Source organism: Panthera uncia, chromosome D4 (genome assembly GCF_023721935.1).
Source record: "Panthera uncia isolate 11264 chromosome D4, Puncia_PCG_1.0, whole genome shotgun sequence".
In the NCBI taxonomy this organism is placed as follows: domain Eukaryota; kingdom Metazoa; phylum Chordata; class Mammalia; order Carnivora; family Felidae; genus Panthera; species Panthera uncia.
This window is the reverse complement of record NC_064807.1, coordinates 30,839,609-30,861,852: the sequence shown is the minus strand read 5'-3', so window position 1 is coordinate 30,861,852 and position 22,244 is coordinate 30,839,609. Positions and strand designations below refer to the sequence as shown.

The following is a 22,244-nucleotide window of genomic DNA, read 5'->3' as shown; positions in this document are numbered from 1 at the left end:
ATGTTGCCATGCTGATGTTAGAGAAATTATTGCCTGTGTCCTCTTCTAAGATTTTTATAGTTTCAGATCTCACATTTAGGTCTTGATCTATTTTGGGTTTATTTTTATGTGTGGTATTAGAAAGTGGTTCAGCTTCATTCTTTAAATTTTTTTTTTTAACATTTATTTATTTTTGAGAGAGCATGAGCAGGGGAGGGGCAGAGAGAGAGGAAGACACAGAATCTGAAGCAGGCTCCAGGCTCCAAGCTGTCAGCACAGAGCCCAACACGGGGCTCGAACTCACGAATCACGAGATCATGACCTAGGCCGAAGTCGGATACTTAACCCACTGATCCACCCAGGCGCCCCCAGTTTAATTCTTTTACATGTGGCTGTTCAGTTTTCCAAGCACCATTTATTGAAGAGACTTTTCCCCATTGTATATCTTGCCTTTTTTGTCATAAATTAGTTGACCATATAAGTATAGGTTTGTATCTGGGGTTTTTATTCTGTTCCCTTGATGTGTGTATCTGTTTTTGTGTCAGTACCGTACTATTTTTTTTAATGTTTATTTATTTGTGAGAGAAAGACAGAGTGCGAGCAAGGGAGGGGCAGAGAGAGAGGGAGATAAAGAATCCGAAGCAGTCTCCAGGCTCTGAGCTGTCAGCACAGAGCCCGACATGGGGCTCAAACCCACGATCTATGAGATCATGACCTGAGCCAAAGTTTGACGCTTAACCCACCGAGCCACCCCTGTGCCCCATTACCCTACTGTTTTGATTACTTCAGCTTTGTAGTATATCTTGAAATCTGGAATTGTGATTCCTATAGCTTTGTTTTTGTTTCTCAAGATTGTTTTGGCAATTCGGGGTCTTTGTAGTTCTGTACATATTTTAGTACTGTTTCCCCTAGCTTTGTGAAAAATGCTGTTGGTATTTTGATAGTGATTGTCTTGGAATCTGTAGATTGCTTTGGGCTGTATGAACATTTAATAATATTCTCCCAATCCATGAGCATGGAATATTTTTCTAGTTGTGTCATCTTCAATTTCTTTCATCAGTGTTTTAAAGTTTTTAGAGTACATGTCTTTCACCTCTTTGGTTAAGCCTATTCCTAGATATTTCATTCTTTTTGATGCAATTGTAAAAGGAATTGTTTTCTTAATTTCTCCTTATGCTATTTTGTTATTAATATATAGAAATACTATCAATTTCTGGGTATTCATTTTGTATCCTACAACTTTACTTCATTCATTTGCTGGTAAAGTGTTTAGGATTTGATTAACTTTTTTAAATGGCATTTTTTACTATATTATAATCAGTAATTATGAAAATATTTCAAATCTATTTTTGTCCATGCAGCTAGAAAAAAAAAATTTACCTTTCTCTCATTTAATAGGTCTAATAGCATTTAAAAAGACAAATTGGTGGTATATTCAAACACTGTATTCTGAAGTTATAAATATAATCCTTTCTGGTTTCTTATGCCTACCCCCTGGGTTTTCTCTTCTTTAATGATACTTGTTGGTAAGACTGAACCAAGCATCTTAGACACACTTGAGATTAAAACATAGCTTTTAGCGACTTAATTGAAAATATTTCAAAATAAAGTTTAAATTATTAACAGTTAGTTTAGCTTCCAAGAGTTTAAGATGTATGTGTTGTTTGTTGGGCATTTTATTTCAGGAGCCGCCTAAAGAAAGACTACGATGATTTCAGAAGACAGCCTGATCATGATAAATTTACTAGAGAACTGTGGACTACTGAAGAAGGTGAAGGAGATCCTGGAAAAGAATCTCCTAAAGTAGAAATTAGTAAGTCTGTAGAGGTGACAGAACCTTTGGATATCCTGGAGAAAGATAACTTTGATTCAGGTAAGTATTAAAACTTTCTTTAAATCAACACTAAAACCACAAAGAGAAGTTTTACTATCTTTTGTGGAGATAAAGGTTAATCTGGTTAATGATGTGTATTAATTAGGAAAATCTGCCATGTTTTGAAGGTGTCCTGTGTCCTTGTAAAGGTTCCTTGGAATCATTACATTTCTAGGAGTTTCTGGAGCCAGTGCCTGCCTCCAAACTGTAGGCATGTCTTTGCTCATTATAGACCACACATCTTTAATATACAATCCCTCTAAAATAAGTTCATCATCTTCTTTTTATTGTTACTATTTTTGAAGCACTGTTTTTGATGTTTGATTTAAATGGAATTTGACAAGTCCCTAATCTGGGAAGATTTTTTATGAGGAATGACCAAGGTTGATGGCCTAATGAGACCCCAGAGTGGACATATCATCATAAGGGGGCAAAATTAGATTATCTATAATTCATTTCAGTTTATCAGATTATATTATTCTTTAAATCTAGTTAAATAACTTTCTTTAGTTATATAACAGGTTAGTGTGAAAATTTGTGGTTAGTAATTTTTTAACCTGTTGTTTTTCATGTCCTTGGTGACTTGAAAAAGAGTAGCTTCTCATCAACCCAGTTTGACTGATATGAACATAATTTTTTTACTGTAGGAATAATTAACCCCAGAAACTCCTTTAGAGTCTCTGAAAATTAGAATGGAGAACTATCTCTCTTTGATTTCATGATTTCCTTATCTAGAAGAAAAGAACTAGACTGTATTCCTTTTCAAATCTAAATTCTGAGCTCTAATTGCTGGCCTGAGTATCTCTTTAAGAGATGTAAATTTTCCTTTGTGTTTGTATTGCAGCAGACTTAGCAGAGTTTGAACAAAAAAAAATTCTGTCATTAATACATAGTTGGGAATGGGTTGTGCTATCAAGATTGCCATGTCAAAGATCACCTTACCTTAATTTTCCAATCAGGGTGCTGAGACTTTGAAATCACCCTGTAGTAGATTTCTTAATAAAGTTCCAGTTCAAAGATTGACTTGCTTTTTTATAATTGGTCTTATTATTGCTATTCAGTTGCTGTTTTATTTAAACACAGTGTTTGCTTTTATAATTTTCAGATGACATGAAACTGTCTGAAATAGATTTTCCTATGGCCAGAAGCAAGTTGTTGAAAAAGGAATTGCCTTCTAAAGATATTGCAAAGATACTGCCTAAAACACTTAAACGACAGTCAAAACAAACTAATTATGTGGATGATAGCACAAAAGATCTTTCCCCAAGGAAGAAAGCAAAGTTAAGCACAAATGAGACAACAGTTGAGAATGCAGAAGGTGAGGTGCAGATTGACTATTTGAATGAATTCAAGCATACAGAGCCACTGTTTCCAGAGTCGTTTGCCTCAGTGGATTCAACACCAGTATCTATTCTCCAGAAAGGGACCAAACCTATTCAGGCCTTGCTTGCAAAGAATATTGGGAACAAAGTGACCTTAACAAATCAACTGCCCCCTTCCACAGGTAGAACTGCTCCTGCTTTGGAAAAACCAGTTATATCTCCTCCAGAAGCAAGTCCTATAAAGCCAGCATTGACCTGCCACACCAGTACAAAAGGTCCTTTACAAATGGTATACAAAGTGCCCTGTGGCCAGTGGTTGCCCATAGATCTCCATAACAGCTCTGTAAAGATTCAGATGCAACCTGTGCTAGATTCTAAAACAGGAGAAAAAATCATGCAACAGGTTCTCATTCTGCCTAAGAATTTTGTGATTCAGCACAAGGAAGGGAAAGCAGTTGCAAAAGAAGTACCGCCACTTCAACAGAAAAGTACAGAACAACCTTGTTCATCTTTCCTACAGACAACAAATGTAAACTCTTCTTTAGCATCAGTTCTTGTCAGCTCAGCAGGAACTGTTTCTACCCAGCTACCTAATATACTTTTCAATAGGACAATTACACCTTTGTCAAATAGTGATAGGCCACAACCTTTGTCACCTGTAACCTCCATAAGTAATTTATTAACACCACCAGTTAAGACTAGCCAGAGTGAGTCAGGAAAAGTCAAGAATGCAGTTTCAGCAGCCACATTTTCCCAGCCCGTTGTTTCATCCACCATTTCCTCAACAGTTCAGCCTCTGTTATCAGCAACAACACTAAGTGGATCTACAAATCCTGGTAGTTCCCTCAACTCTTCTGCACAACAAACTCCTGATTCTTCTGAAGTAAAGCAAGAACTGAAAACTGTGTGTATAAGAGATTCACAATCAATTCTTGTTAGGACACGAGGTGGGAACACTGGAGTTGTAAAAGTACAGACCAGTCCAGATCAAAATTCACCCAATAGCTTATCTTCAAGTTCAGTTTTCACTTTTGCTCCTCAGCTTCAGGCATTTCTGGTACCCAAATCAACAACTTCATCATCCTCTGTTTTTTCACCCTCAGTTGGAGTGACTACTACATCTAGTCTCCCATCTTTTAGCCAAACATCAACTTCTGATTCCATTCCATCTGGCTTTAATCCATCAGTGGGAAAGAATCTCAAGCTTACATTAGGCCAGTCTTCCTGCGGTGGTAATTTGGGCCACATGATAGATAAAGCTTCACATATGCCGCCTTCTCCCTTAAAGTCCTCTCTTTCTTCTGGCACTCTACTATCATCAACAGCAAATAATTCAGTAAATGTAATTAGTATATCAACAGGAAATTTTGGACAAACCAGTACGAATGTTATTCATACTCCAAATAAACAACAGGGAGATTATTTCACAAAAAGTTTCCCTGTTACAAGATCAGAAGCAACAGCAGCAACAAATGGCGATGTGATCAGTGCAACTGCAGTTCACAAACTTATGCTGGTGTCAGCTCCATCTTCTCTTTCTTCTAGCAGTGGAACTGCAATTAATGTGACACCTGCACCAACATCTACGGGTGTTTCTGCCCAGAAATTAGTTTTTATTAATGCTCCAATTCCCAGTGGCACTTCAACTCCAACTATTGTGGCAGAACCATTAAAACAAACTCTTTCTCCCCCCTTGAGTAAAACATATGTTAAGACTCCAGAACAACCCCAGATAGTACTAATTCCATCAACAGTGGGAGCACCAATAAAAATAAATTCATCACCAACTGTATCTCAGATAAAAGATGTGAAAATTGGACTAAACATAGGTCAAGCAATTGTAAACACGTCAGGCAGTGTGCCACCTATACCATCAATTAACATATTGCAAAATGTGACCCCAAAAGGAGAAGAAAAAAGTACCAAGGGCTATGTTTTGCCATTGTCAACAAGTAGCAATTCAATTCCAGTAAGCTCAAGTTTTGTGAGTCAAAATATTACTCCTCTTAATGAATCAATGGTTTCTGCAACAAGAGCAGTAAACATGTTTTCAGTAACAGGAGCAAACGTGTCTTTGGGTTCTCTTTCAGTGACCTCAGCCTCTGCTTCCGTTGGGACACGACCTCCTGTTTTAGTCAGTGGAAATGATACCTCTTCAAGAATTATGCCTATTTTGTCAAATAGACTTTGCACGTCAAATCTCGGAAACACTGTGGCTATATCAACTGTGAAAACAGGACATCTTGCATCATCTGTTCTGATTTCAACTACACAACCAACAGTGTCTCCTAAATGTTTAACATCAGCTTTGCAGATCCCTGTTACTGTTGCCTTACCTACACCTGTGACTGTATCCCCTAAAATAATCAACACAGTTCCACAAGTGGCAACTGTACCAGGAGCCACATGTTCTATATCTCTTTCTAAAAGACAATCTCGGACTTCTGTCCAGATTCAGTCACCAGGGATTTTAACTACAGTGCCAACAAATATAAACACAAATAAACCTCAAACTGAATTGCCATCCCTTTCACAAAGTCTAGGTAAAGTAATTAATATTTCCAATTTTGCTTCTCTGCCAAACCAGCAAATGTCCTCTGCTTTAGTAAAATCAACCTCAAGTTACAGTTCTGCTCCTGGTGGCTCTGCCATTCACACTGCTACAGCACCATCAAATGTGAATAGTGTGATAGGGGGTCAGTTCAGTGAACCTTATATTCAGCAAAAAATAGTCATCAACACCAGTACACCTTTGGCACCTGGTACTCAGATCATGATTAATGGAACCCGGTTTATTGTCCCACCACAAGGTCTTGGAGCTGGTAGCCATGTTCTTCTTATATCTACTAATCCAAAATATGGACCTCCCTTAGTTCTTAACAGTGGCCAAGGCCTTCCGGCTTTATCAGTAGATAACCCTGCCCAGATCACACTAGCATCAAATAATTCTTTAAGTGGGCAACCTGTGAAGCATTCTCTAAGAAGTTCTACAAAAATTATAAACTCTCTTGGGAATGTCAGTCCTCTACCCACAGTACATACAACATCACAGATCATAAACACAACTGCTAAAGTGTCTGTTCCACTTCCCGCACCAACAGTGTCATTGGCTTCAGTAATTAAGTCTCCTCCAGCTACTCTTTTGGCTAAGACATCTTTGGTTTCTGCCATTTGTTCTACTAATCCTCCACTGCCAAGTAGCACATCAGTATTTCATCTGGACACATCAGTCAAAAAATTGTTGGTTAGCCCAGAAGGAGCCATTTTGAATACCATAAATCCTCCAGCATCTAAGGTTTCTTCTCTCTCCTCCTCTCTCTCTCAAATTGTTGTATCTGCTAGTCGAAATCCTGCCTCTGTCTTCCCCGCTTTTCACTCATCTGACTTAGAGAAGCCCAACACAGCTGCATCCTGAATTTAGACTAAATGAGCCAGTTTTTAAATAATGGGGCATTGTTTTGACTCCCATAAAAATTTTAACTTTATTATACTGTTGAAAACATACTATACATAGTTCTGTGTGTTTTAATGTATCTTTTCATTAGCTTGCAACAAGGCTTTGTTTCCTTTGGGAGAAAAAGATCTGTTCCATTTAACTCATTGGTATGAGTATGTTTTCCAAAGTTGTTTAAAATAGACAGAATCTACCTGTCTGTATTGCATAGATTGGACAAAGTCAAGTTTCACTAGTTCGTAGTAGGCTAGCTCTTTGCACACTTGAATTGACATGTTTCTTCTTGAACTTGGACTATGGCAGTGTGTATCAACAATATTGTATTCTGTGTCATTAGTGAAATCTTGTTTTTGTTTTCTGTAAAAATATAAATAAATGTATGTATGTGTGTGTGTGTGTATACACACACACACACACATATTTATGCATTGTGAAAATGCAGTCCATGTTGTAAAATTGTACATATTCCTAAATCCCTAACAACCTGTACTAAACTATATGTACAAAGAACTATGCTGTCTTATTTATGTTTTGTTTACATAATGTATAGTTTTTTAAATATTTTAGTAATTTTGGACCAGTGAACTGTTAGCAACAATGCAGAAGAATCTGCATGTAATAAACTGAGTTGCTGTATTTCTTTGTTTGAATACCATTTTTAAACTGCGTTCTTGTTCCATTGAAAGAATTGTTCCATTGAAAGAACTGCGTTCTTGTTCCACTGAAAGGAATTAAGGGTGGGAAATTTGAATTAATGGCTAGCATTTGTACAAGGTTTTACAGTTTACAAATTTTACTTCATATATCTTACTTACTTTTCACAGTAGTCTTGAAAGATTAAGTGATGTTGTCCGAGGTCATCCAGCAAGTGGGTGGTAGACCTGAGCCATTAGTTGAACCTGATGCTTTAAATTTCCATGATTGTACATTACTTCTATTATAAAATTTCACTTTGGATTTCATTGTTTTAAGTTTTTTGTCTTATTTCACCACCAAATTCCCCATTGATTAAGTAATCTTTCAGGCCAATGTGTTTGGTCTGTGTTTATGCACCTCAGATATGCTTTGTTAATTTTTTATTTTCAAATTTAGATTCACAAGAAGTTGTGATGGTAGTATGGAGAGGTCTTATGTACCCTATATATAGCTTCCCTCCTGATATGTCTGTTTTTATATTGAGGTATTATTTCATAGTTGACTGATTTTCCAAAATGATAAAACATAAGAATTTTCCTTTTTTTAATTTAGAATAACAAATGAATTTGAACACTTCCAATTATTTATAAGCATTCTTTGCTTTTGTTTGCTGTTTTTTCAATCACAGAGCAGTCACTTATATTCTGTTGTAAAACAAGTGATTTTTATGGGGCAGCTTCTTCTCAGGGTTTGACTTTGTGGTATTTCAGAATATGCCTCATTTTAAATAAAAGATAGATTTTATTATCACAATGAACACTGAGTAGTGTATAGAATTGTTAAATCACTATACTGTGCACTCAAAACTAATATAACACTGTATATTTACTGGAATTAAAATTTTTTAAAGTCTGGGAAAAAAGACACAGCATAAGGAATACACAAAAAAAATGTATAATTGCTTAGTCATAAATAAATAAATATCTTTTTAAGAAGGCAAAGCATGAAAAGTCAAAAAAAGATAGATTTTATATTTATTGGATCTTTATCCATTATCTAAGATAGTGATTGTATATTCATCCAGATTATGTTTATAATGACGTTAAACATCACATGGAGTTGTAGTCTAGGGTTAAAAATGATGGGGAAGAGTAGGCCTGAAGACTTCCTTTGAAACTACACTGAAATGTATTAGTTATCAAAGTGGAAGGGGTGTGAGGATGTTCCTGGAAAGTTGCTAAAGGCTCTCAAAAATCTATACTTATGTTCTAAAACAGTGCCTTTGCCAGTCATGTCTATGTTCTCCTCTGTAGTCACTGCCCCTCTTTCCCTTTCAGTTTAGAAAGACCTTGGATTTCAAGGGAATGTGGGTGATATTTGGGAATGCAATTGCATTGTGCATAGGTGTGCTCAATAAATAAATGTACTTACATACTCAACTTTTAAAGCAAAACAACCAGAAATTATTCATCTTTTCCCTTTAAAGAATTCTCCAAGCCATTTCTAGAAACTAATTTACTGAATTACCTATGGCCCAACTTTAATCCCAGTGAAGGACCTAAACTAATTATTAACCACAATTCTTTTCTAACTCCTAAATCCAAAATCCTAATATGACCTTTGAAACTCTGTGTGATCTGGTGAACCTTTTAGAGTGAAGCCCCAGCCCCCGACCCTGCCATCCCCTTGGGGATTAAAAGGGGCCTCAATCTATTGCTGCTTACCTCACCAGCTTCTTTTCAACCTATTCCCTTGCTTATTGCACTCTAGTTTTCTTTTAGTTTCTAGAAAGTTCAAGGCATTCCTAGAAGTTCTCTTTGACTTAATGTTTCATTACATATTCCCATTACATATTACATAACTCCCTCTCCTTACTTCATCCTAGCCAGCATCATGATATTGTAGTCATTCATAGATTGAGAAGGGCATAGTACTACACTACTGTAATGAGATTTGTATGCAATTATTGAAAGTCTGTCTTCCTTTTTAAAGAGAGACCTTCATAAAGAGAGACCTTGTCAGTCATCATTGTCACCTCAGTAACTCGCATCCAGTAGACATTCAATATGTTTGTTGAATAAATCAGTGAGAAATGTAGGTAGCTTCTTAATATAACCAAAAGCCAAATTCTTTTTCTTTTGTTTCCAGCTTGGTAGATCATGTGGATTTCTGGGATCTTGGCCAACCAAAGAGTACAAAGTCAAATTCCTCAGTTCTTTGTAATCAGTGTTATCGTTAAGTATTCTTCAACACTGTTTATAAAGGCATTCATGTAAAGGAAGAAAAGTCACTACAATGCTACCTGAAAACTTCATGGTACTAAAACCGTATGTTTCCACACATAGTATAGAAATAGGACATTTGAATATATTCAGCATCATTTTCAATGCTAAGCTAAAACATGGGGAAATAACATGTCTTTCTGATATGTTAGCTCTTTCCTCTCATTTCCTATATGGTTTTTCCTCAAAAAAAAAAAAAAATCAATTCTCCTTTGTGAATAGTAAAAACAAAATTATATATAAAATACTAAGGGACTCTTTAGATTCCTGCTTCCATTTCAAGCCTCCAATTTAATTTAGTTTATTTTTTTAATTTACATCCAAGTTAACATATAGTACAACAATGATTTCAGGAGTAGATTCCTTAATGCCCCTTACCCATTTACCCATCCCCCCTCCCATACTCCTCCAGTAACCCTCTGTTTGTTCTCCATATTTAAGAGTCTCGTGTTTTGTCCCCCTCCCTGTTTTTATATTATTTTTGCTTCCCTTCCCTTATGTTCATCTGTTTTGTCTCTTAAAGTCCTCATATGAGTAAAGTCATGATTTTTGTCTGTCTCTAATTTCACTTAGCATAGTAACCCTTTAGTTCCATTCACGTAATTGCAAATGGCAAGATTTCGTTCTTTTTCATTGCTGAGTAATACTCCATTGTATATATATACCACATCTTCTTTATCCCTCCATCTGTTGATGGACATTTGGGCTCTTTCCAAACTTTGGCTATTGTTGATAGCCCTGCTATAAACATTGGGGTGCAAGTGCCCCTTCGAAACATACCTGTATCCCATTGGTAAATGCCTAGTAGTGCAATTGCTGGGTCTAAGGTGGTTCTATTTTTAATTTTTTGAGGAACCTCCATACTGTTTTCCAGAGTGGCTGTACCAGCTTGCATTCCCACCAACAATGCAAAAGAGATCCTCTTTCTCCACATCCTCACCAACATCTGTTGTTGCCTGAGTTGTTAATGTTAGCCATTCCGACAGGTGTGAGATGGTATCTCACTGTGGTTTTGATTTGTATTTCCCTGATGATGAGTGATGTGGAGCATTTTTTCATGTGTCAGTTGGCCATCTGGATGTCTTCTTTGGAGAAGTGTCTATTCATGTCTTTTGCCCATTTCTTCACTGGATTGTTTGTTTTTTGGGTGTTGAGTTTGATAAGTTCTTTATAGATTTTGGGTACTAACCCTTTATCTGATATGTCATTTGCAAATGTCTTCTCCCATTCTGTCGGTTGCCTTTTAGTGTTGCTGATTGTTTCGATCGCTGTGCAGAAACTTTTTATTTTGATGAGGTCCCAGTAATTCATTTTTGCACTTGTTTCCCTTGCCTCCAGAGAGTAAGTTGTTGAGTAAGAAGTTGCTGTGGCCAAGGTCAAAGAGGTTTTTGCCTGCTTTCTCCTTGAGGATTTTGATGGCTTCCTGTCTTACATTTGGTCTTTCATCCATTTTGAGTTTATTTTTGTGTATGGTGTAAGAAAGTGGTCCAGGTTCATTCTTCTGCATGTCGCTGTCCAGTTTTCCCAGCACCACTTGCTGAAGAGACCATCTTTATTCCACTGGATATTCTTTCCTACTTTGTCAAAGATTAGTTGGCCATACGTTTGTGGGTACATTTCTGTGTTCTCTATTCTGTTCCATTGATCTGAGTGTTTCTGTTCCAGTATCCTACTGTCTTGATGATTACAGCTTTGTAATACAGCTTGAAGTCCAGGCTTGTGTTGCCTCCTGCTTTGGTTTTCTTTTTCAAGATTGCTTTGGCTATTCAGGGTCTTTTCTGGTTCCATACAAATTTTAAGATTATTTGTTCTAGCTCTGTGAAGAATGCTGGTGTTATTTTGGTAGGGATTGTATTGAATATGTAGATTGCTTTGGGTAGTATTGACATCTTAACAATATTTGTTCTTCCTAACCAGGAACATGGAATCTTTTTCCATTTTTTTTTTCTTGTGTCTTCTTCAATTTTTTTCATAAGCTTTCTATAGTTTTCAATATATAGATTTTTCACCTCTTTGGTTAGATTTATTCCTAGGTATTTTATGATTTTTGGTGCAATTGTAAATGGGATCAATTTCTTGATTTCTCTGTTGCTTCATTGTTGGTGTATAGGAATGCAACCGATTTCTGTGCATTGATTTTATATCCTGCAACTTTACTGAATTCATGGATCAGTTCTAGCAGTTTTTTTGGTGGAATCTTTTGGGTTTTCCATATAAAGTATCACGTCATCTGTGAAGCGTGAAGGTTTGACCTCCTTCTGGCCAATTTGGATGCCTTTTATTTCTTTGTGTTGTCTGATTGCTGAGGCTAAGACTTCCAATACTATGTTGAATAACAGTGGCGAGAGTAGACATCCCTATCTTGTTCCTAACCTTACAGGGAAAGCTCTCAGTTTTTCCCCGTTGAGGATGGTATTAGCGTAGGGTCTTTCATATATGGCTTTTATGATCTCAAGGTATGATCCTTCTATCCCCATTTTCTTGAGGGTTTTTATGAAGAAAGGATGCTGTATTTTGTCAAATGCTTTCTGCTTTCTCTGCATCTATTGAGAGGATCATGTGGTTCTTATCCTTTCTTTTATTGATGTGATGAATCACATTGATTGTTTTGTGGATATTGAACCAGCCCTGCATCCCAGGTTTAAATCCCACTTGGTTGTGGTGAACAGTTTTTTTAATGTATTGTTGGATCCGGTTGGCTAATATCTTGTTGAGGATTTTTGCATCCACATTCATCAGGGAAATTGGTCTATAGTTCTCCTTTTTTAGTGGAGTCTTTTTCTGGTTTTGGAATCAAGGTAATGCTGGCTTCATAGAGTTTAGAAGTTTTCCTTTCAAGCCTACAATTTTATTGGTGCATTTAATAATTAATTGACTTCAATAGTTTTATAATTAAAGCAGTGATAGTAATATGTACACTTAGATAAGTGAAAATTTTTGCTTCCCCCAGTATATCATTGACAGTGAATTTAGAAATCTTTGATATTAAAAGCTTGAGAATGTAGCAAATTCTGAAAGTGATCTAAGAAATTTGATGAACTATCCAAGTTACAGTGTATTATAACATAGAGATGATAACAAATTACCTTAAGTCACTCCAAAAGTTGTTTTGCTATTATCTGAGCCTGAAGCCTGATTGTTGCTATAATGTTTTCCACTGTCCCAGGTATTTTTACTCATTTATTGAATAAGTATTTATTATGCATGCCATTACCAAGAAAGTTGAAGGGCATGGCACAGTTCAGGCTCTTATAGTTTAACATGGGGACAAAATCTGAGTGTGAGAAAATTCTATGGTTAAGTAATATATAAAGAAGTATTAAAGAAATGCATGCTTTTATGTGTGTAATCCTCAATATCATTCTTAAAGTAATTATCAATGTAAATGGAAAGCATGATTGTCAACAAGCTTTAAATTCAAAGAGGTGTAAATTAACTCTACACATTTTTTGAGAACTGTATAATACAGAAGATGTAGGATCAACATAGATGAATAAGATCACATCCCTGTCCTCAACACACACACACACACACACAACAACAACAACAACAACAACAACAACAGAATGTAACAATAAGTTAAAAGTAAATATCAGAGGAATAAAGAACTCTTAGGAATTTAGTGGTAAGGTGCCAGAGGTTTCATATAAGAGGTGGAATTTGTGCTGGGACTGAAAGTATATTTAGAACTGGACTTGGAAAGAGTCTTTAAAAAGCACAGGTAAATTAACAGTACTATATTGCACATTTGAAAGTTGCTAAGAGTAGATCAAAAGTTCTCATCACAAGAAAAATTATCACTGGTGATAGATGTTAACTAGATTTAATGTGATAGTTCTACAATATATACATAAATCATGTACACCAAAATAAATACAATATTATATGTCAATTATATCTCAGTTTTCTTTAAAAAAAAGCACAAGGAGCATTTAGGGAATAGCAGTTGAGTTTGAATAGAATATTATGGGTTGGGGGGGCTGATGAGGAATGACTAAAAAATAGGTAGGGGTGACAAAGGACTGAAAAATATTCTGAAAGTCATTGGGATGGTACTGAAGCTTTTGAGGCAAAGGTATTAACATTCACATGTAAGATGAAGATCAGTTAATTTACCTTGCAGCGTTGCTGTGAAGATTACATGTAATAATTTATGTAACACACTTGGCCCAAAGTCTGCCACAAAGTAAACGTTTAATAAATAGTAGCTGCTATCATTTACCTGACTAGAGACATGCCAATTAGGAAGTTACTAGGTAAATCAAGAAAGTAGTATGAAGACCTTTTATCTGGCAGTGATGGTAGCTTGCAACAGAGAAGTGAGAAAAAGAGAAACTACAGGTTTCTGACCATTTGCAAAAGTTCACATCATGCTACTTTACTTTTACAAAAGACCTGCATTAGTACCTGTTTTCGCTAACCAAAAGAAGTCCAAAGAGGATTTTCACTTTTACAAAAAAAAAAAAAAAAAAAAAAAACGGAGAAAAGCAAAAACAGCACTCATGGTTTGTTTTGCATTGAGCCTTTATAGAAACAGCAGCCACCCCAAGCAGTGAGAGGCACCACCAAGCTCCTTCCCTGGGAACTTCTCAGCTTCAAGTCGCCATAGCTTTGACCTGTGAGTATCTGTGCTTTATGTCAATTTGCTTTGTATCTGTTACCAAGATGTGTCCTAAGGTATCAAAGTAGCCTAAGAGGTTATTTTGGGGATCTGGGATGGCTAAAAACTTTTCCATGTAGTTAATGGTAATCATCTCTTCATTTTACCCCATGTTGGCTTCAAAGTTTTCATAAGAAGTGTCTACTTTCAAATAATTGGGGAAACCTGTATTTGGATTGAGAAGGATAGAAAAATGTTTTTTAAGGGAAAGAATTTATTTTGATTGCATAAAACTTAGAAACATTGTAACAGCAAAGAATATCATGAACATAATTTTATCTGCCCTAAATTATCTGAATCTAGTGCTAAAAAAAAGTTAAAAGACTAATAGATTTAGTTGGGGGGGGTGGTATTTGGTTTAGGGTTTTGTTTTTGGTGGGTTTCTTGTTTTATATTGTTTTTTTAAACCAAAATTTATTAGATAAATATTTTTACAGATTTCTTCAAACAGCTCATAACATATATAAATGGAATTTATTGATTAAATGTTTTTCCCTGATTATGTAAAAGTTAACTTAAGTTGTGGCTTAAGTAATAGTAGACCATTTAGTTCAATCTAAATACAATACTTATTTGGATCTAATTCTGTAATATCTAATGAAATGGTCTAATGTCCATAAGAATTTTATTAAAACCATCTAGATTGGTAAAACGCTATCTTAGGAATTATAATTCTGTCAAACTTGAATTTGGGCAAATATAGCATCAATTAAGTAACAATACTTAAACTAAAAAGAGATTGCTCTAAATTATTTTTTTAAAATGTTTATTTTTGAGAGAGAGACAGACAGACAGAGTGTGAGCAGGAAAGGGTCAGAGAGAGAGGGAGACACAGAATCCGAAGCAGGCTCCAGGCTCTGAGCTGTCAGAACAGAGCACAACACAGGGCTCAAACCCACAAACTGTGAGATCATGACCTGAGCTGAAGTCGGACACTCAACCAACTGAGCCACCCAGGTGCCCCTGCTCTAAATTATTTTTAAAGAGAAAAGACAGATGTCCTGCTGTGGATGTTTAGGACTTGGCTACTGTAAACATGAATCAAACTTACAGGTGACTCAGATACCTGAGCCCTTACAGTTCAATCTTCCTCTTTCCTTGGGGACCTGATGATTCAGGGAGTCCCCTGATACTCTCTAGCCTCTGCCCAGGACTACCTGTGGAGCAGTGGAGGCCACTTGGGAAAAGCTGGAATTTACACTTCTTCAGCTAATTTTTGCTTGTTGTGATTTTTTTCTTAGCTCAGTGAGATTTGACTCAGCCAAGGTGCTCTTTTCTCATTGGAGACAATCCAGCTTTGGTAAAAGGAAGTACTTCTTTCCAACTATTTCTCAAGACCATCTACCTATAGGAGTCATACTTCTGATGTATGTGGCTTCATATACTTTGGGAAGTTTCTCCTTTATTTCTAAACTGTAAAGTCTTTCCTTGATGGATTTTCTACAGATATGCATTGCATGTTCTTGGTGTAGTTCAGGTAGTATTTGAAGTTTTAGCTGAAGTTTTTGAATCTCAATTTCAAGCAGTATTTTTAGACTGCAAAGGTGTTTGTTCAGTTTGGAGACCTTTTATTTGAATTATAAGCAATTGATTAATTTTCTTCACTTTTTAGATTGTCTTGGTCATTCTCCTTCAAGCCTTATTTAAAAATGAATAGCATCAATGTATTTCTCCAAGTTAACTTCTGATGGGCAGTTTAGGGAGTCTCAGTTTTCTTTCTCTTTGTCTGATTTCAAGTTGCCATCATCTATGTAACCTTCTCTAAAGAGAGCAGGCAAACTTGTCTTCAGTGCTGTTTTAGAGATTTTAATAGGCTCTCTTTATAATTTAAAGCCTCTTTCATTTGTGTTTTCAAGTTGTCAAGCATTGTCTTCTGTTCATTTCCTACACTTTTTCTTACATTGCACAGCTTCTTAGAATAGCAGTTTTAAGCTTTCTTAAAAATGAATGTTTTTATCCAAACATGCCATGAAGAATGTTCTTCTGAATTGCTCCTAAGATGTTTTGGCATCAGTCACTTGAGATGACTTTTTTTCTCCTGAAAGTGTGTCTGCTTTTAACTGTAAAAACAATCAGACTCCCTCAGGGAATCTCTCAGTCCTCCTTGTTCATCACCTAGGATGCTAGTTTGAAGGACTTTGTGAAGAGAACCTTTTTCCATGGGTAAAGGAGAGCACTCTCAGCAATGATGGTCTGGAGATGCTAGAGAGGTCTGGGGCTCAAGCCACACATACTTCTATAGAGATGGAGGATTGAGGCTTAGACTAGGGATTGCAAGGAGCTGACCAAATGCCTGTTGATGTTTACTTCATTTAGAGCTCATTTGTTTGAAAAGGGGAGGGAGAAGGCTTATTTTAAGTGGTAAGAGAACAGAATCAGGAACAGTATGTAAGTATTTCAGCATTTTGTTTAATGATTTTTTCAATGTGTAAAAGTCTGTTTATTCAGTGTTTTTTCTTTTCAGTGCAATCGTGTCTTTTGTAGAAAATGAAACAATTCTGCTACCCTAGTATTTCCGATGATACAAGATGACTTTAGGTGGTTTACTGATTCAGCATTAAAAAACGCTGAATCATACAGTGAGGCAGTCATAACTTTCTCTTGCAAGTCTTTTAATTATGTTGAAAGCTCTTTGATTCTTGCTAATCTCCCTCTTGAATAAAAAGAGCAGGTCTCAGGTTGACAGCCTTCTGTGATCATCAGTAACCTTCTAGGTGTGCATAAAAATACTTTCATTATCTTCATTTTTAGCATTATCTTCTACTTATGGAAAATGATACTGATTTTCCATTTAGGGTCGTGAAGTAAATTCAAGACAAAAAAAAATTTTTAATGAGTTGACTGAAAGAATAAATATTAGATAAACAATAGTAAAGATGACATGTAGAGGTCAACAAAAAAAAAATTAATGTTGTTATGCACCATTCCATACCATTCCAAAATCTCTGATCCTTTTTGATTACATATATATTTTTTTTTTAATTTTTTTTTTTTTTTTGAGAGGGCTTTGGAGCCCAAAGTAGCTAAACTGCCATTGGAACATTTAAAGCAAGACATCAGCCAAACTACAGTATCTTTTTAAAAAAAATTTTTTTATATTATATGAAATTTATTGTCAAATTAGTTTCCATACAACACCCAGTGCTCATCCCAAAAGATGCCCTCTTCAATGCCCATCACCTACCTTCCCCTCCCTCCCACCCCCCATCAACCCTCAGTTTGTTCTCAGTTTTTAAGAGTCTCTTATGGTTTGGCTCCCTCCCTCTCTAACTTTTTTTCCCCCTTCCTCTCCCCCATGGTCTTCTGTTAAGTTTCTCAGGATCCACATAGCAGTGGAAACATATGGAATCTGTCCTTCTCTGTATGGCTTATTTCACTTAGCCTCACACTCTCCAGTTCCATCCACGTTGCTACAAAGGGCCATATTTCATTCCTTCTCATTGCCACATAGTACTCCATTGTGTATATAAACCACAATTTCTTTATCCATTCATCAGTTGATGGACATTTAGGCTCTTTCCATAATTTAGCTGTTATTGAGAGTGCTGTTTAAACATTGGGGTACAAGTGCCCCTATGCATCCGTACTCCTGTATCCCTTGGGTAAATTCCTAGCAGTGCTACTGCTGGGTCGTAGGGTAGGTCTATTTTTAATTTTTTGAGGAACCTCCATACTGTTTTCCAGAGTGGCTGCACCAGTTTGCATTCCCACCAACAGTGCAAGAGGGTTCCCGTTTCTCCACACCCTCTCCAGCATCTATAGTCTCCTGTTTTGTTCATTTTGGCCACTCTGACTGGTGTGAGGTGATATCTGAGTGTGGTTTTGATTTGTATTTCCCTGATGGGGAGCGATGTTGAGCATCTTTTTATGTGCCTCTTGGCCATCTGGATGTCTTCTTTAGACATGTGTCTATTCATTTTTTCTGCCCATTTCTTCACTGGGTTATTTGTTTTTTGGTGTGGAGTTTGGTGAGCTCTTTATAGATTTTGGATACTAGCCCTTTGTCCGATATGTCATTTGCAAATATCTTTTCCCATTCCATTGGTTGCCTTTTAGTTTTGTTGATCGTGTCCTTTGCAGTGCAGAAGCTTTTTATCTTCATGAGGTCCCAATAGTTCACTTTTGCTTTTAATTCCCTTGCCTTTGCGGATGTGTCAAGTAAGAAATTGCTGCGGCTGAGGTCAGAGAGGTTTTTTCCTGCTTTCTCCTCTAGGGTTTTGATGGTTTCCTGTCTCACATTCAGGTCCTTTATCCATTTTGAGTTTATTTTTGTGAATGGTGTAAGAAAGTGGTCTAGTTTCATTCTTCTGCATGTTGCTGTCCAGTTCTCCCAGCACCATTTGTTAAAGAGACTGTCTTTTTTCCATTGGATGTTCTTTCCTGCTTTGTCAAAGATGAGTTGGCCATACTTTTGTGGGTCTAGTTCTGGGGTTTCTATTCTATTCTATTGGTCTATGTGTCTGTTTTTGTGCCAAAACCATGCTGTCTTGATGATTACAGCTTTGTAGTAGGGGCTGAAGTCAGGGATTGTGATGCCTCCTGCTTTGGTCTTCTTCAAAATTTCTTTGGCTATTCGGGGCCTTTTGTGGTTCCATATGAATTTTAGGATTGCTTGTTCTAGCTTCGAGAAGAATGCTGGTGCAATTTTGATTGGGATTGCATTGCATGTATAGATAGCTTTGGGTAGTATTGACATTTTAACAATATTTATTCTTCCAGTCCATGAGTACGGAATGTATTTCCATTTCTTTATATCTTCTTTAATTTCCTTCATAACCTTTCTATAGTTTTCAGCATACAGATCTTTTACATCTTTGGTTAGATTTATTCCTAGGTATTTTATGCTTCTTGGTGCAATTGTGAATGGGATCAGTTTATTTGTCTTTCTGTTGCTTCATTATTAGTGTATAAGAATGCAACTGATTTCTGTACATTGATTTTGTATCCTGCAACTTTGCTGAATTCATGTATCAGTTCTAGCAGACTTTTTGTGGAGTCTATCGGATTTTCCATGTATAATATCATGTCAACTGCAAAGAGTGAAAGCTTAACTTCATCTTTGCCAATTTTGATGCCTTTGATTTCCTTTTGTTGTCTGATTGCTGATGCTAGCACTTCCAACACTGTGTTAAACAACAACGGTGAGAGTGGACATCTAGGTAGTGTTCTTGATCTCAGGGGGAAAGCTCTCAGTTTTTCCCCATTGAGGATGATGTTAGCTGTGGGCTTTTCATAAATGGCTTTTATGATGTTTAAGTATGTTCCTTCTACCCCGACTTTCTCAAGGGTTTTTATTAAGAAAGGATGCTGAATTTTTCAAATGCCTTTTCTGCATCGATTGACAGGATCATATGGTTCTTATCTTTTCTTTTATTAATGTGATGTATCACATTGATTGATTTGTGAATGTTGAACCAGCCCTGCAGCCCAGAAATGAATCCCACTTGATCATGGTGAATAATTCTTTTTATATGCTGTTGAATTCAATTTGCTAGTATCTTACTGAGAATTTTTGCATCCATATTCATCAGGGATGTTAGCCTGTAGTTCTCTTTTTTTACTGGGTCTCTGTCTGGTTTAGGAATCAAAGTAATACTGGCTTCATAGAATGAGTCTGGAAGTTTTCCTTCCCTTTCTATTTTTTGGAATAGCTTGAGAAAGATAGGTATTATCTCTGCTTTAAATGTCTGGTAGAGGGGCGCCTGGGTGGCGCAGTCGGTTAAGCGTCCGACTTCAGCCAGGTCACGATCTCGCGGTCCGTGAGTTCGAGCCCCGCGTCGGGCTCTGGGCTGATGGCTCAGAGCCTGGAGCCTGTTTCCGATTCTGTGTCTCCCTCTCTCTGCCCCTCCCCCGTTCATGCTCTGTCTGTCTCTCTCTGTCCCAAAAATAAATAAAAAACGTTGAAAAAAAAAATTTAAAAAAAAAAAAATGTCTGGTAGAATTCCCCAGGGAAGCCATCTGGTCCTGCACTCATATTTGTTGGGAGATTTTTGATAACCGATTCAATTTCTTCGCTGGTTATGGGTCTGTTCAAGCTTTCTATTTCCTCCTGATTGAGTTTTGGAAGTGTGTGGGTGTTTAGGAATGTGTCCATTTCTTCCAGGTCGTCCAGTTTGTTGGCATATAATTTTTCATAGTATTCCCTGATAATTGTTTGTATTTCTGAGGGATTGGTTGTAATAATTCCATTTTCATTCATGATTTTATCTGTTTGGGTCATCTCCCTTTTCTTTTTGAGAAGCCTGGCTAGAGGTTTATCAATTTTGTTTATTTTTTCAAAAAAAACCAACTCTTGGTTTCGTTGATCTGCTCTACAGTTTTTTTAGATTCTATATTGTTTATTTCTGCTCTGATCTTTATTTATTTCTCTTCTTCTGCTGGGTTTGGGGTGTGTTTGCTGCTCTGCTTCTATTTCCTTTAGGTGTGGTGTTAGATTCTGTATTTGGGATTTTTCTTGTTTCTTGAGATAGGCCTGGATTGCAATATATTTTCCTCTCAGGACTGCCTTCGCTGCATCCCAAAGCGTTTGGATTGTTGTCTTTTCATTTTTGTTTGTTTCCATATATTTTTTAATTTCTTCTCTAATTGCCTGGTTGACCCATTCATTCTTTAGTAGGGTGTTCTTTAACCTCCACGCTTTTGGAGGTTTTCCAGACTTTTTCCTGTGGTTGATTTCAAGCTTCATCGCATTGTGGTCTGAAAGTATGCATGGTATGATCTCCATTCTTGTATAGTTATGAAGGGCTGTTTTGTGACCCAGTATGTGATCTATCTTGGAGAATATTCCATGTGCACTCGAGAAGAAAGTATATTCTGTTGCTTTGGGATGCAGAGTTCTAAATATATCTGTCAAGTCCATCTGATCCAGTGTATCATTCAGGGTCCTTGTTTCTTTATTGACCGTGTGTCTAGATGATATCCATTGCTGTGAGTGGGGTGTTAAAGTCCCCTGCAATTACCACATTCTTATCAATAAGGTTGCTTATGTTAGTGAGTAATTGTTTTCTATATTTGGGGGCTTCTGTATTCGGTGCATAGACAGTTATAATTGTTAGTTCTTCTTGATGGATAGACCCTGTAATTATTATATAATGCCCTTCTTCATCTCTTGTTACAGCCTTTAATTTAATGTCTAGTTTGTCTGATATAAGTATGGCTACTCCAGCTTTGTTTTGACTTCCAGTAGCATGATAAATAGTTCTGCATCCCCTCACTGTCAATCTGAAGGTGTCCTTAGGTCTACAATGAGTCTCTTGTAGACAGGAAATAGATGGGTCTTGTTTTTTTATCCATTCTGATACCCTATGTCTTTTGGTTGGCGCATTTAGTCCATTTACGTTCAGTGTTATTATAGAAAGGTATGTGTTTAGAGTCATTATGATGTCTGTAGGTTTCATGCTTGTAGCCATGTCTCTGGTACTTTGTCTCACAGGATCCCCCTTAGGATCTCTTGTAGGGCTGGTTTAGTGGTGACGAATTCCTTCAGTTTTTGTTTGTTTGGGAAGACCTTTATCTCTCCTTCTATTCTAAATGACAGACTTGCTGGATAAAGGATTTTTGGCTTCATATTTTTTCTTTTCATCACATGGAAGATTTCCTGCCATTCCTTTCTGGCCTGCCAAGTTTCAGTAGAGAGATCGATCACGAGTCTTATAGGTCTCCCTTTATGTGTTAGAGCACGTTTATCCCTAGCTGCTTTCAGAATTTTCTCTTTATCCTTATACTTTGCCAGTTTCACTATGATATGTCGTGCAGATGATCGATTCAAGTTACGTCTGAAGGGAGTTCTCTGTGCCTCTTGGATTTCAATGCCTTTTTCCTTCCCCAGATCAGGTACGTTCTCAGCTATGATTTCTTCAAGTACACCTTCAGCACCTTTCCATCTCTCTTCCTCCTCTGGAATACCAATTATGCATAGATTATTTCTCTTTAGTGCATCACTCAGTTCTCTAATTTTCCCCTCATACTCCTGGATTTTTTTATCTCTCTTCTTCTCAGCTTCTTCTTTTTCCATAACTTTATCTTCTAGTTCACCTAT

General features: G+C 36.7%; 1 protein-coding gene across 2 annotated transcripts in view; it reads left to right on the top strand.

Annotated features, from left to right (window-relative positions):
- KIAA2026 (KIAA2026 ortholog) overlaps positions 1-9,627 on the top strand; it is a 132,214-nt gene extending 122,587 nt beyond the window's left edge. For both annotated transcript variants that reach the window (XM_049634406.1, XM_049634398.1), the window contains 2 exons: positions 1,665-1,852; positions 2,958-9,627. In XM_049634406.1, the coding sequence (XP_049490363.1) occupies positions 1,665-1,852; positions 2,958-6,589 (3,820 nt within the window). In that variant the 3' untranslated portion in view covers positions 6,590-9,627. The remainder of the gene's footprint in view (positions 1-1,664; positions 1,853-2,957) is intronic.
- The last annotated feature ends 12,617 nt before the right edge of the window (positions 9,628-22,244 follow it).